This window comes from Scomber scombrus, chromosome 7, assembly GCF_963691925.1.
Source record: "Scomber scombrus chromosome 7, fScoSco1.1, whole genome shotgun sequence".
In the NCBI taxonomy this organism is placed as follows: domain Eukaryota; kingdom Metazoa; phylum Chordata; class Actinopteri; order Scombriformes; family Scombridae; genus Scomber; species Scomber scombrus.
In genome coordinates this window covers 5,355,959-5,371,488 of record NC_084976.1, presented here as the reverse complement: position 1 = coordinate 5,371,488, position 15,530 = coordinate 5,355,959, and the positions used below count along the sequence as shown (strand labels likewise).

General features: G+C 40.1%; 1 protein-coding gene across 1 annotated transcript; it reads right to left on the bottom strand.

The window, feature by feature from the left end:
- Positions 1–507: 507 nt before the first annotated feature.
- Positions 508–12,867, bottom strand: LOC133983218 (14-3-3 protein zeta-like). The gene is made up of 6 exons (XM_062422217.1): positions 12,791–12,867; positions 10,210–10,521; positions 4,984–5,107; positions 2,262–2,425; positions 1,951–2,046; positions 508–1,695 (listed from the first exon to the last, which is right to left on the bottom strand). Exons 2-6 carry the CDS (start codon positions 10,510–10,512, stop codon positions 1,639–1,641), a joined length of 744 nt encoding a protein of 247 aa, XP_062278201.1. The 5' UTR covers positions 10,513–10,521; positions 12,791–12,867; the 3' UTR covers positions 508–1,638.
- Between the last annotated feature and the right edge of the window lie 2,663 nt (positions 12,868–15,530).

The following is a 15,530-nucleotide window of genomic DNA, read 5'->3' as shown; positions in this document are numbered from 1 at the left end:
TGGTTCTTCTGTAATGGTTGTTCAATGATAAGATAAGCCTTTTTGGATGTGAATGAGATTTTGCAGTTACCTTCTGTCTCCACATGCTCCATGTATTCAAGGGCGTGGCCTTTCTGTTTGTGTTCAAGTTCTTATATTTTCCTGGTTGAGACTAAATCTTTGGTTTCCCACTAAGTACAAATCAGTGTGATGTATTGCATTACAATGGAACAAACAGCATCACTGACCACAGCAACGGGAGGCTGTTTCCATTGGAGACAGTGAATCAAACTGCTGTTTAGAGTGAAGAGGACTTTCTGTGGGTCTTGTCATCTGCTCCCAGCTTCCACCTCACTGTGACTCACTTATTCTTTCACAGTGATTCACAGCAGCTGATTTAGAATGGTGGCTGGGTTTACCACTCAAACATAACAAAACCTACTGCTTTCTGAGGTAAGATGACCACTACTGAGAGTGGAATCAGCAGTGTATCCCTTCAAAAAAAAAAAAAAAAAAAGGACAAGTTGAAACTTTTAAATTATCTTTTTTTATTCCACTTACATGAAATTACACATTTCCCCCCAAATAACAGTTATGCTTGGGTGTTCTGTATGAAAATTTCCAAAGACATGAACAAAGCTAGCCAGCCTGACAACGACCTTCCTTAACATCTCCACAAACTACTTCTTACCGACATGCAGTTTAGGCAAGTATTGAAAGAAAAAAAAAGGAGGATAAAAAGACAAACCAAATAAAAATATTAATTAGAAAAAGCAGTAACTAGATAAGCATGTGGGAATTTTTTTTTCAACTGCTGTGCTCGTACAAAAGAGTGACAAACTTGTGCGCTCTTTTGTTTTTGAAAGTTTTCTATACCTCGTAATTAATACATAGACATAAGAATGCACCCGAAAATTTAAAAAAGAAAAAAGAAACAAATGAGTAGAAAGTTGAGCAACTGACAGTAAATGGAATGTAACCTTTATGTTCCAACTAACTCTTGCCTTTTTGCCTCCAGCGCTCCCCATCGCCTCTTCCGCTTTTACCTCCAGCCAACTAACAGCTACTGTCTCTTCCTCGCAGGTGCAGAGCCGACTCCTGACTTTGTTTAACCAGGTGTTTCATTTGATAGATTGTACTCATCAATAACAACAGCACTGTTAACATGAACAGGATAACACATACAGTACGACTGTTTCCTGATTCTAAAAAAACAAAAAAACCCAAAACCTAACCAGCTGCGTATTTTTTTGTTGTTGAGAACTTGCCCTCTCACCCACCACCTTAATAATGCAACACCCCCAATTTCTCCCATAGACTGAAAAAAAAAAAAGTCAGCAGACAGGCAACCGATCCCAAACGCACTTGACCCTATCCCACCCTTTCCACACAATCCCGAGCTTACCCTCCCTATCCCCATCCCCCTTTTCCCCACAGTTACTACAAAAAGAAGAAACCGATAGGAGTGAGATGAGTGTTGAGAGTACTGAATTAAAAAAAAAAAAATTAAAATTAACAAAGAAAATAGATGGAGAGAGCTGGACGACAATGATGATGATGATAATGAGGTGGTCTCAGTGTTTATGATGGTGATGAAGATGAGCCGGGACAATGGCAGGCAGATGGGAATGACTAAGAGGGGGGGGAGGGGGGTCGAGCTCAATCTCTGGGCTCCTCTGCATCCTCTCCGTCGCCCTGGTTGTCAGAGGTCCACAGCTGAAGAAACAAGAAGAGGATTAGAAGGAGGAAGAGGCAGAAAAAAAGGGGAAACATCCGTTAATACCTTCAGTTTCAATTGTATGGTAAGTTAATAGCGCCACAAAGTCTTCAAGCACTGTCAACAACATTTATAAAACACTGACTCATCACATCTTCATACTTGAATGTCGGTTCAATAATCTAACATCTGTTCATGTCATTTCAATTGTTACATTTATGCTCATGCAAACTGAACTGCTTGAACAAACTTACCGTCAAGTTGTCTCGCAGTAGCTGCATGATAAGTGTGCTGTCTTTGTATGAGTCTTCACTCAGTGTGTCGAGCTCTGCGATGGCATCATCGAAAGCCTGCAGGATTCAAACAAACACATTTTTAACTGCTGTATTTAGCCATTATGCATCAGTAGACAAGAATGTGTTTGTGTTTCAGGTCAGTTTGTTCATTTTATTGCCGTCTCACTGTGTGTGCATTAAACAACAGCTGCACATTCAGCCTGATAGGTTTGTATTAAATACAGCAGTGTAATGTCCACATAGGTATGAATAATGAGATGTGTCCTTACGCGTTTGGCCAGCTGGCAGGCCTGATCAGGCGAGTTCAGGATCTCGTAGAAGAAAACAGAGAAATTGAGGGCGAGACCTAGACGGATTGGGTGTGTGGGCTGCATTTCTTCTTTGCTGATATCGAAGGCGCTTTGGTAGGCGTTCTGCGAGTCTTTAATGATGTCTGAGAGGAAAAAAAGACAAAAAAAGAGCATTAGAAGACTTCATACTATACCAGACACTCTTGAAACTGTTTATTAGGTACACTAAATTAATCTAATGTAACAGTCCTGCAGTAAATCATGTCATGATGGTTGGTGATGTTCAGGCTATAGTTTGTGGAGCTACTGAATTGTATTGCTTACACTCATGTCTTTCTAATATAGTGTCAGTCATGTTTATATCAATGAGGTAAAATCAAGTTGAATCAACAACTCTCTAAAACAGGTTTAAACAGATAAAGTCACAAAAATAAGGTGCAAAAAGGGAGTTTTGTGTTAGTGCTCCTGTATCCACATCACAGTGAATGGTCTCTCTGCTGTCCTCTACCTTCACCCCATCTCTCAGAGGGGACAAAAACAACTCAACTGCTAAATGTGTTTGATATACACCACATTGCCGGTGAATAGATAAGCCTAGATTCCCACACTGGCACTCTAACTGGCTCGACAAAGCATCTAATGACTCTCCAACGCTCTACTGCAATACAGTAGCAATGACTGATGACTAATACTGTAGACGAGCCACACCTCTCTGTGGTATTGTCTAGGGAGGCTGTTTCTCACATTTGGTAAGGTGTAGAGCACTGAAAGGGGGCGGCTTGTTGAGAGATCTAATACACAATCACTCCTTTAAGCCTAAATAAACCTTTTCAGAGCACAGTATTGAAAAAGCCAAATAGTAAATGATCTCATACAGCAGATTGGTTTGGTGGGGTGGTGAGGGGCGGCCAACACGTCATGCTGACACAGCTAAATCCCCCCTACTAATGAACACACCACAGCTAGTTTGTTTAAATCAATACAACAACTGGAGAGCAAAAACCACCATCTGCAGTTTTTAGAGGGGTTATTACGAGCAGGATCAGTTTTTTGGCCAGGCGCGGTAACTTGCTGAAGTTGTGTGTTGTCGCCGGGATGTTGCCGGGGCGACCGCTGAAGCCTCCAGGAAGTCACCAGTGGCAGCCAAGAAAGAGTCATGGACACAACCCACCATAAAAAAACTAAATTCATCATTTTTTGTACAACTTTTGGCCTTTATATGACTGAATGCAAAAGTAGTGAATTTAAACATGTATAATTATGAAGCTATTGTTTGGTTTAAGCAGTGTTCTCTACATTGTAACTACAGCTGTATTGCGACACGCATAAATCAATAAAATACAACCCAGACAAGCTTCCATTATGTCATAAGTTCCTTTACTTGTCCTCTGGCGTCGAATCAACATCTGAGCGGAAAGCTAAAAACACAGAGAGGAGCCTTTCCTCACCCCCGAGTCAAACATCCTGTGGCTGTCGTTTTATGAATGAATGTGGAGGACAGAGTGCTGAAAGCTGCCAGTGGGTAAACCCACTGCTGTAAAATGTGCTCAACGAATATATTATATTTTCAAGCGATTTCTTAACACCCTTTAGGTTCATGACTAATTACATAAAACAAGCATTGTCAATATTTCAGTAATTTATGGTTAATCTATCCAATATTTCATTACAAAAAATTGAGAGAATACCTTCAATTTCTTGTAAATTTCACTAACAACGTTTATCTTGCGGCTGCTTAGGGTGGACCTGACCCCTAGGTTGTGGACCCTTCTGTTATCAGGATGTAAAATTAGAAAAATTCAGACAGTCTACAGTAGAGTGAGTTAATGATTGTGCTTCAGTCCATTATCTGGTTACACTGACATGTCTCTGAACAGCCACAAGGGGGCAAAAAGGTTAACAGCAACAGAAAAAAGGTGGAAAATGTGACACAAATAGAAACTACTGAGTTCAATAAAAAAATCTGAAAGTTTTCCACTCTTTCTAAAAATGGCTAAAATGAAATGTCTCTAATTATCCTGGCCTTGCCTGCTGTTTATATGTTCTACACTTACTATTAGTGTCTGTATTGACTGATCAAGACTCCCAAGTGTAGCTAAGAGCTTTCCCTTTCTCCTATAGACACACTCCCTGGACCCATGGGGGGAAATAAAAATCAATAAATCAATACATTAAAACAATGCCTATTGATTCCACTGCAGCCTACATGATAATGTTCATCTGTCAGTCAAGCTAATGAAGACAGATTGGCTGGCAGCTGTCCAGGAGCTACATGCTGCTAACAGGACAGTTGGTTTTTTTAGACAGTAATGGTTGAGTATAATGCTTAAGGCCTATTACAGCCAATTAGAAGGCTGACAAATTTCCTATTGGTTGCAGTTTAAGTGTAAGTTGCAAAAACCAATCTATTCCATAAAAAAATGACTTATGAGTGACTATTAATCATCAGCACCAGTGAAAGAAAGTGTCAGCTTCCATTACTTACAGCCAGAGGAGCATATGATACTGTAGTAATCAGCATTAAGGAGCCCATGTCACAAAGCTGACAACAAATACTTACGAGTTCATTAATAGGATCTTGGCCTAATACGTCTTATTTGGCTAGGAGACGTAGATATCAGTCCTTACAGTCCAGCTTTTCAACCAGACACACACACACAGAAATAATGGTGTAAAAAGGAACTTGAAAGACAGTTCTTACTTTTCTTTTCGTCTCCTGTGGCCACCTCAGCCAAGTAGCGGAAGTAGTCTCCTTTCATTTTCAAATAGAAGACTTTGCTCTCTGGTACGGTGGCTTTGGGGATGAGAAAAGCATCCAACAGACCCTGTGACAGAAAAAAAACAAGCAAAAGAGACAGAAGACTTTAAATAAACCCCATATATTCTCAGATACACAATCCCGTGTGTCGGCTGTAATTTTCAGCCACCTCTCAAAGGGGTCGTTTCTAAAATCAGACCTAAATGAGGGTAGAGAGACGAGCCGGCTACCTCCAATAGCCTCGGGGCTTGAGCCTGGAACTTAGCCTGAGCTACATCACAGATGCTTCAGAGACCACTGAGGGGAGGGGGTGGATAACATGAAAGCATGGTGGTGGGGAGCAGGAAAGGGACAGGCAGGACAGAAAAAGTGGGGAGGAAAAGGGTTGGAGGAGGAGGAGGGGGAGAGAGATGGTGGGAGTATTGGAATATAGATGAGAAAAGGAAGGGGGAGGAGAGAGAGATAGAGAGAGACAGTCGGCTGAACTCCTGATGAGCTTTTGCTGAGGAAGTAGGTCACTCGCGGCGCCCGGCTCGAGCGTGCATTGCTTGATAGCTTCTCCCTGTTGCTAACTGGAATGCTAGCGGGCGGCGGACAGTGTCTTGTATTGTGATAAAGGGGTGGGAGGTGTGCACACATATTTAACACAGCAGCTGTAAAGTTATTAATCTACTGTGTTTAAGTGCTTTGGAACAAAGAGGATTAAATGTCGCCTTTACACGACATGACTTAATATGGAGTTTTAAGAGCAGATTTGGCTTAACTGTGGATTTTAATGCAGTTTTAATGTTTGTCATTCAAAATAACTGACGTGTTGAGTAAAAGAAAGCACACTGCCTTTTTTTTACAGCTACAGCTATGGGTTGACTGGAGTGATGGACTGAGCCTGGGTCCCTGGGTAGAAGACAAAAATGATCATTTAGGTCACAAGTTGAAAAAAAAAATGCATAGCTGGTTCTAAAAAAAAAAAAAAGTATCACATGACTGCACCATGTTTACAGTTTAAACTAGTGCTCCACATGGTTTCAGAGATTTTTGCAAGTTCTGCAACATCCTGTTCTGTACATTCTCCCAGTTCTAATGTAATAAACAAGGCTGGTCTTTTAGACTGATGTAAGGGATCCTCTGGGAGCTGGATGTAGAACTAGGCCACCGGCAAGGGCATAGCTAAAAAATTAAATTACCACCATAGCAGGAATGTTTAGAGTCTGTGCATCCAATGATTAGACAGGATCTTCCTTTAGATCCCTGTTGCTTTAAAAGGAACTGAAGATATTCCCAGAGAGGGCAAAGAAGAAGAGCAAAGATTTAAGAAAAACAGGTCTAAGTGATACGCAACACAGCCAGATTCACAAAGATATGCATAAGTCAGGCCTCTGCACATTTTTTTGTGTGTGTGTGTGTGTGTGTGTGTCTGGTATGCACAAGCAGCATGGGGTGGCAGCACTAATACACCACGATTAGCATGAGATTAAACAGTAAGTTCAGTAAGCAATAAAACATGTTACTTAAAAGTGAGCACCACAGAGCGTACAGAGTTTATTTATTTTATTTGGGTTAGTTTGTCATACAGCTAAACTCAAAGCACAGCTGTTTATGTACATTACTAAAGGTTTGAAACAACTTTGTACTGCTGGAAATGCATCCAAACATTTTACATTAAAGTGACAACACGGTTAAAACCCATCTGGCTCTGCAGCAACACTCCTGATCTTTTCAGTATTAAGTGGGGAAAATAATGTGTTTTAAAGGTCAGTTTGTCTTATTTCCGTTTTATATTAATACTTCATTAATTAATCAAAATTAATGTTGGCATCAGTTTGGGCTATAATGCAAAGTAAAGGCATCCCTGTGCTTCAAATTAAGTGTTTGTTGGATCTTTGAAAAGAGCCTGAAACCCTCCACACCCACACCTTTCCATGTCATAATGGGAAGAGCTGCGTCCAACAATAATTGCGACTTTCCGAAAACAAAAATTCCAACGAATGAGCCCACTTCACTAGTGATGGCTTCAGGCACAGTCATTAAGCTTTAATTCATACTGTCTAAACTAAGACGTTTTTTTTGGATTCAGTCGAAGATTGATTGTGAGGGAAGAGGCATCACCCTAAAACTAATGTACGACTATTTATCAACACTATTATGCAGCTCTTCTCATAGTCGTACCTACAGATTGTGACTATTTTTTTTATTTTTTTTTAGGTGTTATAACTCAATTGCCCCTCTCTGATTTTTCAACCTGCAGCAATTCAGCACAGGAATAAACATTAGCCAACATTTGAATGTGGTTAACTCCTCATACAAAGTAGTTTCCTTCATACTCTAGCCTTCTCCCACTTTACCCTCTTATCCCTCTCTGTTTCAATCCCCATACGGCTATATGGCTGAGGTGGAGGTCAGCGGGGCAGACCGCTGGTGGCTCAGATCCTGTCATTATAGGATTAGTAGCTGTGAGTCATCAGGCAGATAATGTACAGGCTGAATGACGAACAGTGAAGAGCAGCAGAGGTCCTACAGATAACCACACTGCTTCAAGTATGTACATACGTCAATATGAAAGTAGTTAATACCACTAACAACACTAGTGGGAAACTGGCATTATAATTAGTTAAACTTGTGTTTGATGCTATATGGTCATAATCATGGTTATATTCATGCATGTTGAAAAAGAAGAATTTATTACACACTTACAAAAAGGGGCTCTAAAGGGCAATGAGAATCCTGAGCTTTCAAGTTTCATCAGGAGTTATTAATAACACCATCAAGCATATCATGTTTAATTAGGGAAAGCAGTTAAAAAACACCCACACAAAGGGAAACCATTTACTGTATATTGCCATTAGAAACTGAGCTGATAATTAGCCTGATTAGCTACCGTCAGTAACCAGTAAAAACACATTATTAAGCCTGTAAACCATTAATCAAACCAATAATTAACAAGAGTGTCAATGTCAGACAAGCGTATAATACTTAACAGTTAACTAGTGAACAAAAAAAAGTTCAAAACTACATTGTGCTCTCCAGGAAAAATATTACACCAAACTCCCTTTAAGAAATATGATATTTTAACAATTTCTTACATTTCAGCAAAAACACATAACTCTAGAAACACATGATAAAAGATGTAATATGTCCACTGTCCTCTTGTCAATTTGGCGTCAGTGTAATCCGTAAAGATTAACTGTATTTGAATATGAACTTTACATTTGGGATTTTTTTGGCCTCAACCTGCTCCCAGCCTCAACTGCTTATCTGCTCTATTTTAGTTGGAGGAGACTGGGAATGAAAGGTGAGCCATTTAAAAAATTATAATATATTAAATGTATTCTAATGTTAAGGAAAAAGGGTGCTGACAGTTTGATAAAAGCATGAAAGTCTCAGAGATGAAGCCTGCAACCCAGCACAACTTTCAGAAAATAGTTATTTAGCTTCTTTCCTTCAGCAGTTTCTCAGATTACAACTTGTATGATAAATTCATACAGAAAAGCCAACATTGCATTACTCTAATGCCCTGCATACTAATACATCATTGGTGTCGAGAGCTGCTAGGTCTGAAGAATGCTTAGCATGGGGTCAAGTTGCCCCTGCTGCCTGGGTGTCCTCCAGTTTCACTGTTATATACTGTAGAATCAGTCCTGCTATAACAAAGACTCCCATTCACAAACATCCTGACACACAGCCAAACCCAATCTCTGTAATACTGTCCATCTTAAAATACCACAACATTACATTCACACCTTTTTATCTACTGCATATGGAAACTACACTGAGGTCAAGTTTATTTCCTCAAATAAAAAACTGTAGTCAATTAAAAGTTGGGTCTCTGCGGTCAACACAAACAAATAAAGGACAGCCACAAAAACAGGGATAAACTCCTGGTGCCTGCCTGTTATGTAACATGTATGCCAGTTAAGCATAAATACAAGTTACCTGGATGTAACTCCAGTTCTAACTACTGTCACAGAGAGGGGGAGGGGGGCAGAGGAGATATCAGTTGAATAGCAACACTAGCGTGGTCTGCAGTTATTATCAAAATGGGTTGCCGTGGACAACTGGGGTAACTTGGCATCAGCATGCTACAGCTAAGTGGTGCACGGCCAAAAGGATCTATGACGACAATGATATATTAATATGAATAAAAGAGAGAAGACACTCTTTTCCTGCACTATCACAGGTGAAGTCATGCTTTCTCAGTTATCTTACTTGCTCCATCTTAGGACTATGATCTGTTTATAATTTGACTGCAGATCAAACAAGTAGAGCGTTAGTGCCAGTCCAAAAAACACAAGTGCAGCAGCAGGTGTAGTGAGAATCAACCAAAAGGAGCTTTACAAGAAGTCAGACTTACCACCTAACACTGCCAACACTGTTCCTATGATATATTAACTACATTTATATAAGCAAAGTATTCTGAAAGCTTTAAATCCTCATTTTTCATACTCTCATCCCACTTAAAACCTCTCTTTCATTACAGGGACAGGTGTAAAGAAGAATGCCATAAGCTATAGGTCACCTCTGATGATAGATAAAGACTGAAAGCTTTATGCGGATTGCTGTCAGACAGCCAAGAATAGAAATGAAGCGGTAAAGGTGTGGCTTCTTTTCGCAAAGCTTCTCTGTGCCTTGTAGACAGAAGTGACACATCAAACATCATGAGCTGTTGAAAGACACTGGAGTTCTACTCACGCCACAGTCATCCAGCATTTCTTCACATAATCATAATATATCAAAAACTACCAAAAGGGAGATAACCTCTTATTGCTTACTTTTTCCTAAGTACCTCTGCAATTATGGGAGATTCTAACATTTAACGTTTATGTTCATGGTAAATTTTTCTTCCAACAATGCATGATTAGATAAGATTGAATAGTTAACATTTTTTCACCTTTTTGCAGCATACAGAGTCATGAGCAAACTTTATTTTATTAGATGAATCAGCATTAGTGTTTCAGACATACACCTAAGTATGTAATTTTACATGTCAGTTTCATGTGTGAGTAAGCGGATGAGTCACTTACATAAAAGTCACAACACGAATCACTGAGTCAGATCTAGTAACACTTCTGTAACACTTCTAACACAACACAAGTCTGAATGTCATCTGATTCATGTAAAGGCTACAGCAGTATGATTAATTTATTAGGGCTAATGAAATGTAATAAAGCTCACCAGCACGTCGTTGCAGATGTCTTTCAGCTCCTTCTCGATCTTTTCTCGGTACTCTTTGGCCATCGTCTGCTTCCTGTCGCTGCCCTCGGCCTTCTGCTCGATGCTCGACACCACGCGCCACGAGGAGCGGCGGGCACCCACCACGTTTTTGTAGGCCACCGACAGGAGGTTACGCTCCTCGTTGGACAGCTGTTCGCTGTCCTCCGTCACGGCCTTCATTGCGGCGGCCATGTCATCATAACGCTCGGCCTGCTCGGCCAATCTGGCCTTCTGGACCAGTTCCTTCTGGGGTGCCTCGCTCATGACTGCTCACTGGAGGAGGGAAGGCAGAGAGGACAGCTGGAGGTCAATGAAGTGACTGGCAAGACAACTGATTTTTTTTTTAACTGGACCAGTACCAACTTACTAAAGTACACAAGTAAAAAAGAATTTGAAGAGGAGAAGCCATCTGTGCTGGCTCAGCTAAATACATTAATTAATAGATGTGGGTCCCTAACCTCTAGTCCAGAGAAGCTACCACACCACCTACCGGTAAATCTTTCAGTTATTTTTACGGGACAAAGAGGAAAATGCTAGCTAAAGTAAAATAAAGATTAAGTGGCTTTTTTTAAATACATACGAGGACTATAGCTTGGTGTGGTTTGAGAAAGCTAAACTGTATTAGCCACTATACTATAGTAGTGTATTAATCCTGCACGTTACTCAGCAGTATTGAATATTATAAAGGATTATAGGAGGAAAAACGTGAAGTATCAGCAGATATTGTGTAAAAGCAGTCTATGCCTAAATCTGACACGCACACACGCCAACACAAAGGAATTCTCATCATTGGATCAATAGCCTACATCCGTTTGACCCACCCGAAAATAGCCAGCAGGCTTCCACATAATCAATCCCTTTTTTTCCATTCCACTGTGCATGTAGTGTGGCATGTCTAAAATCAGAAAAGACAGCAAATTCTACCACAGTTCACACCCTGTATAGAGTTGGATAACTGACAGCTTTCAAATTGAAACCCCCCACCCACAATTTTAAACCTTGTCAGACAGCTTTCTTAACAGTTACCCTTTGCTCTACTGAAATCCATATCAAATTTCACTGTATTGAACTATACTCCTGATAAAGATTGTGTCACTTTTTGCTCCAAGTTTGGGCCAACATACACTTTCTGTGTGTGCCAAACACAGAATGTGCATTAAAATGTATTGTAGTTAACACACAAGTTACAAACGTGTGTCCCCTTGACTAATATTCTTTCCTTTTAATTGTAGCATTATTTTACCCAACCGGAAACACCCACAAACACTAATGGGTTTTTCCCCCCCCCTTTCATTCAGTTGAATCAGCATTGACAGGTATACTCATGAACAATAACGCAAACCGTGGGTAAACCAGGGTGTGTGTGTGTATTTCATCGTTAAATAATTATCCTACAACAAGTCAATTCGTAATTACAGTTTAGGTCACCTATGAATTCACGAAGGAATTTACGCAATTAATCCACTGTACAGTCATGGCTTGTGTTCATCATCTAGTATTACTGTCTAGCCTTCAGGGCAAACGCAAATGTGCCCCCCCCTCTTTCTCCCGCATACACACTCACTCTCACACCACACCCATCCCTGTACCTGTGGCTCGCCCAACAAGCGGAAACTAGAGCGAGATTAAAGCGCGTTTGGGCTTGGTTTGTCGTGCCCATGTCAGTGATTTTGGCCCACAGTTGCGCTAAATGAACAGACATGTTTCAGAAGAGAAACAGTATTCAATGAATGAAGAGGAGCCGCTAACGTTAGGCCCTCGTGACCCGATTCCAGTATGGCGCCGACTATTTCCTGAAACGGAAGCGTCCCAAGCCAGACAGCTTTTAAAAATTGGTTAAAGGTTATATACCATTAATATCGACAGAGTTATACCAGTTTATATAGCTACCCTGACGAGCTGGTAAAGCCTAGTGACACACCTTCAGCGTTTGTGTTTGTCCCGAACATTAAAAAAACAGCTCGGTTGACAGGCTTTTAAAATATGTGCATCTTTGTGCTGTGCAGTCTGCCAGGAGATGCGATAAGAATCTTACTTTGCTTGCTCTTGTTTAGTTCTGGACACGGTTACGTAACTCTGGCACGGAGGTTACTGTCACAGAACATTTAATAACGTTACAGACGCTAAATCTGGGGTTAAAATAATACGAGCCGTAACAGCATTATTCCTTTGAGGTAATACATTCCTATCACAGTTGCCCATTTATGCTCACAAGACACATACACTCTTCGGTTTGAACAAGTCAACACGTCTAACATTTGCGGCCACGGAGTCCGAGCTTCAAGCTTCAACCTTCGACCCGACACGCCTTCCTTCCTTCTCTGGTGCTAGAACCAGCCATTAGACAGAGCCCAAACTGTAGTTTCTAGCTAGCCATTGTTCTTCGGGGCTGGCGATTGTCGCCGCTAAAAGCTGCCTCGCAGTCAACTGAACACAGCGCGCTTCCATTATCATGGTATTTTACAATAAGTTAACAGGCTTAATAATGTATATTATGGATAAACAAATTGCAGTTTTAAAAGAAGTATGTCCTTTTCCATACCTGAGTAACGGCAGATAGCAGTGATGTCGGCGTACCGAGTTACAGCTGATTCTCTCAGCCCGTCCGTCTGAATGCAGTCCACGGGGTTTCCCTCCAATTACACAGGCACAGCCAGAGCAGATGGGGTGACGTCAAACGCTACCATGGCAACCGAACACGAGGAATTATGGGGATTGTAGTTCCCATAACATTATCAGCACTAAACTGTTCTGTATGATAGCAAATGAAGCAGCCAGGATATCAGCTTTTTATATCGTATGTATGGTATGTTATTAGAAGTATATGTGATGTGTCATGGTGATATATGTGAGCAAAGCCGACATGTATATTTATGAAAAACTCACCTAGAAACATCACATGCTTTGATAGGCTATGCAAGTTAGTATCACTGGAAGGTCCAATCACAGTCTTATGTTTCACTGCAGATCACAGTTTTGTATCTAAATAAAGCAACAGACAGCACATAAGCCTATTTATTGCAGCGTTACAACACTGAAAGAAATACTTAAACCTTGACCTTGACACCCACAATATGGGTGCTGTGACATACTGTATGGAGTCACATTTTACCCAATTCCAAAAAAAGAATTTTCACTAGAGACCACCAAGCTCCTCAGCGAGCACAGTGATACATTTCTCTAACAAACTGAGATAATCTACTGTGTTTTTCCACACAGCTGTGATGGCCTGGACAAACTGTGTTTAGAATAGCATTTAAGGAGTATTTGTCGGAGATGCTGAGGGCATCACAAACTAGAACACAGAACACAGAGCTACAGTATATCTTGCCTAATAGAAACTACTATTTCTGCATTCTCGTTGGTTTCCAAGGGGAGAGAGTGAAGCTATTTTTGCCTTGTCACATGTTTTCCCCTCGGGCCAAGATTTCAAGCTTGTAACCTATTTAAGGGCAGATCAGATAGTATCGGCTGTAAAAATGCACAGGCACCAGTGAAAGCAAGTGAAAGGCTCTTCTCAATTGTTAAGGTGTGGTCTTGGATTTCAAGTAAAGGAAAGAAAAAAAAAGAGGGAGATGACTGATAACTTAAAGATGTGTAACCAGTTTGGTGAGTTCTCACTAAGGCTATCAACCGTATCTTGAGAGACGTGAACACACACGTACACACATTGAAATTACCACTATTTTCCCATCAACGTGGCATCTGAGATTTATCAGCCATGTATGCCGAATGACTGAGCATACCTTTAATTTTCAAATCTGCAAGAATAATCAAATCCCTGCATGTACATGCTCTTGACCAAATAGTGGCTTTAATCACCTTATACTGTCTAAATCTAATGGACATCAATCTATTAGTCTCCTCATGAGAAAATGAAATCTGCAGCATTAATGGGGCAGTACCTAGCAGAATTATATATATTTTTTAAAGAACTGAATGTTGGTCCAGTGGTTCAGCCTTAAATGACGGAAGATTTAAGCCTCTATTGTCTGCAGGATTTCACGCTGTGGAAATTGCGAAATCCCAACTGACTCCACCTGTTCTGTTGCTCATTCGAGTAAATGACTCACAAGAAGAGAAAAAATGATAAAGACATTTCCTCAAAACCATTTATCTAATATCACATTATCATTTTGCTTACATGTCTACACAAAAATCTGTGAGGTGTGCCTGCCTTCATTAATTCAACATATAAAGAAGCACTTATTTTACACATCAAGATCAGTTTATGTGTCGCAAGTCCTCAGATAGTGAAAACAGTTGTGTAATGTCTTCTGTGGTCCTGGGGGAGCTTTGACAATTCAGAGAATTTAACCCTGAGCTGGGGAGAGCTATCTCAGTTTGGGTTTCACACAGCCTAAAGCACGCGGTAAAAAGTGGAGGTGTGGAGTCTGGAAGATATGGGTGTTAACTCAGGAAGGAGGCTCTAATGAAAGACACTTTTGAAATGCCTTATGGGAAATGTAGGATGAAGTGTTTTTGGAGCCACACTAGGTACTATATTTCAGGGTGTTTCAGACTTTGATGCTTCAATTCTTACCTTTTTTTAAATTTATTTTTTTATCTGTCTTTTATGCTTCCTCCAACTTTATGAAAAATTTGTAAGAAATAGATGAAAGATAAACTTTCATGGACTTCCACAGAAAGAAAAACATGGATATTGGCAGTAAGGGGGGGGGGAACAAATCAAAACACGTCTGCCTCTTTTGTAACTTATTCCTCGGTCTTGATTATGAATTCCTTTGTAAATTTTGATGGTGAATGTACTACAGAATGTGTGTAATATCATATGATCATAATATCATTTTGTATCCAGTAAGATTGAGGCGTTTTATACATTTCATCATGCACACATGTCAATTTATACTACAGTATTTTTTACACAGTGAGAAAAAAAGATGTTTGAATGTAACAAATAGCACAGTACACATGATATAAATTTGGTTGGTGTGATAACTTACCCATTAAGAACATAAAAAACAATACAAATGACAAATGACTATATAAAAAAACCTGTACAATTATCATTTAGTTGACTAACCAAGATACTAGCCTCGACTAGAGTCTGTATGAAACATACTAAGTTTTTTGTGGATTAGAGAATATGAACTGTATGGAAGTGTAGCCATGATTATGATATCTGTAATAGAGACAATGACATCTCACATTGCTGTTCGACACAACTAAACAAAATAATCAGTTATTCTAATGGCACTGTGTGTACATATTACATCTTTTTTTCTGACATACAATATATGGGTATTACTATATGTGCTTGT

Excerpts from the sequence above, each read along its gene's own strand:
- LOC133983218 (XM_062422217.1), bottom strand. The coding sequence starts at position 10,512 with ATGAGCGAGGCACCCCAGAAGGAACTGGTCCAGAAGGCCAGATTGGCC. Across the intron at positions 2,426-4,983 it reads CACAGGAGACGAAAAGAAAA|ACATCATTAAAGACTCGCAG; the intron begins GTAAGAACTGTC and ends TTTTCCTCTCAG. Across the intron at positions 1,696-1,950 it reads TACTGCGAGACAACTTGACG|CTGTGGACCTCTGACAACCA; the intron begins GTAAGTTTGTTC and ends TTGTTTCTTCAG.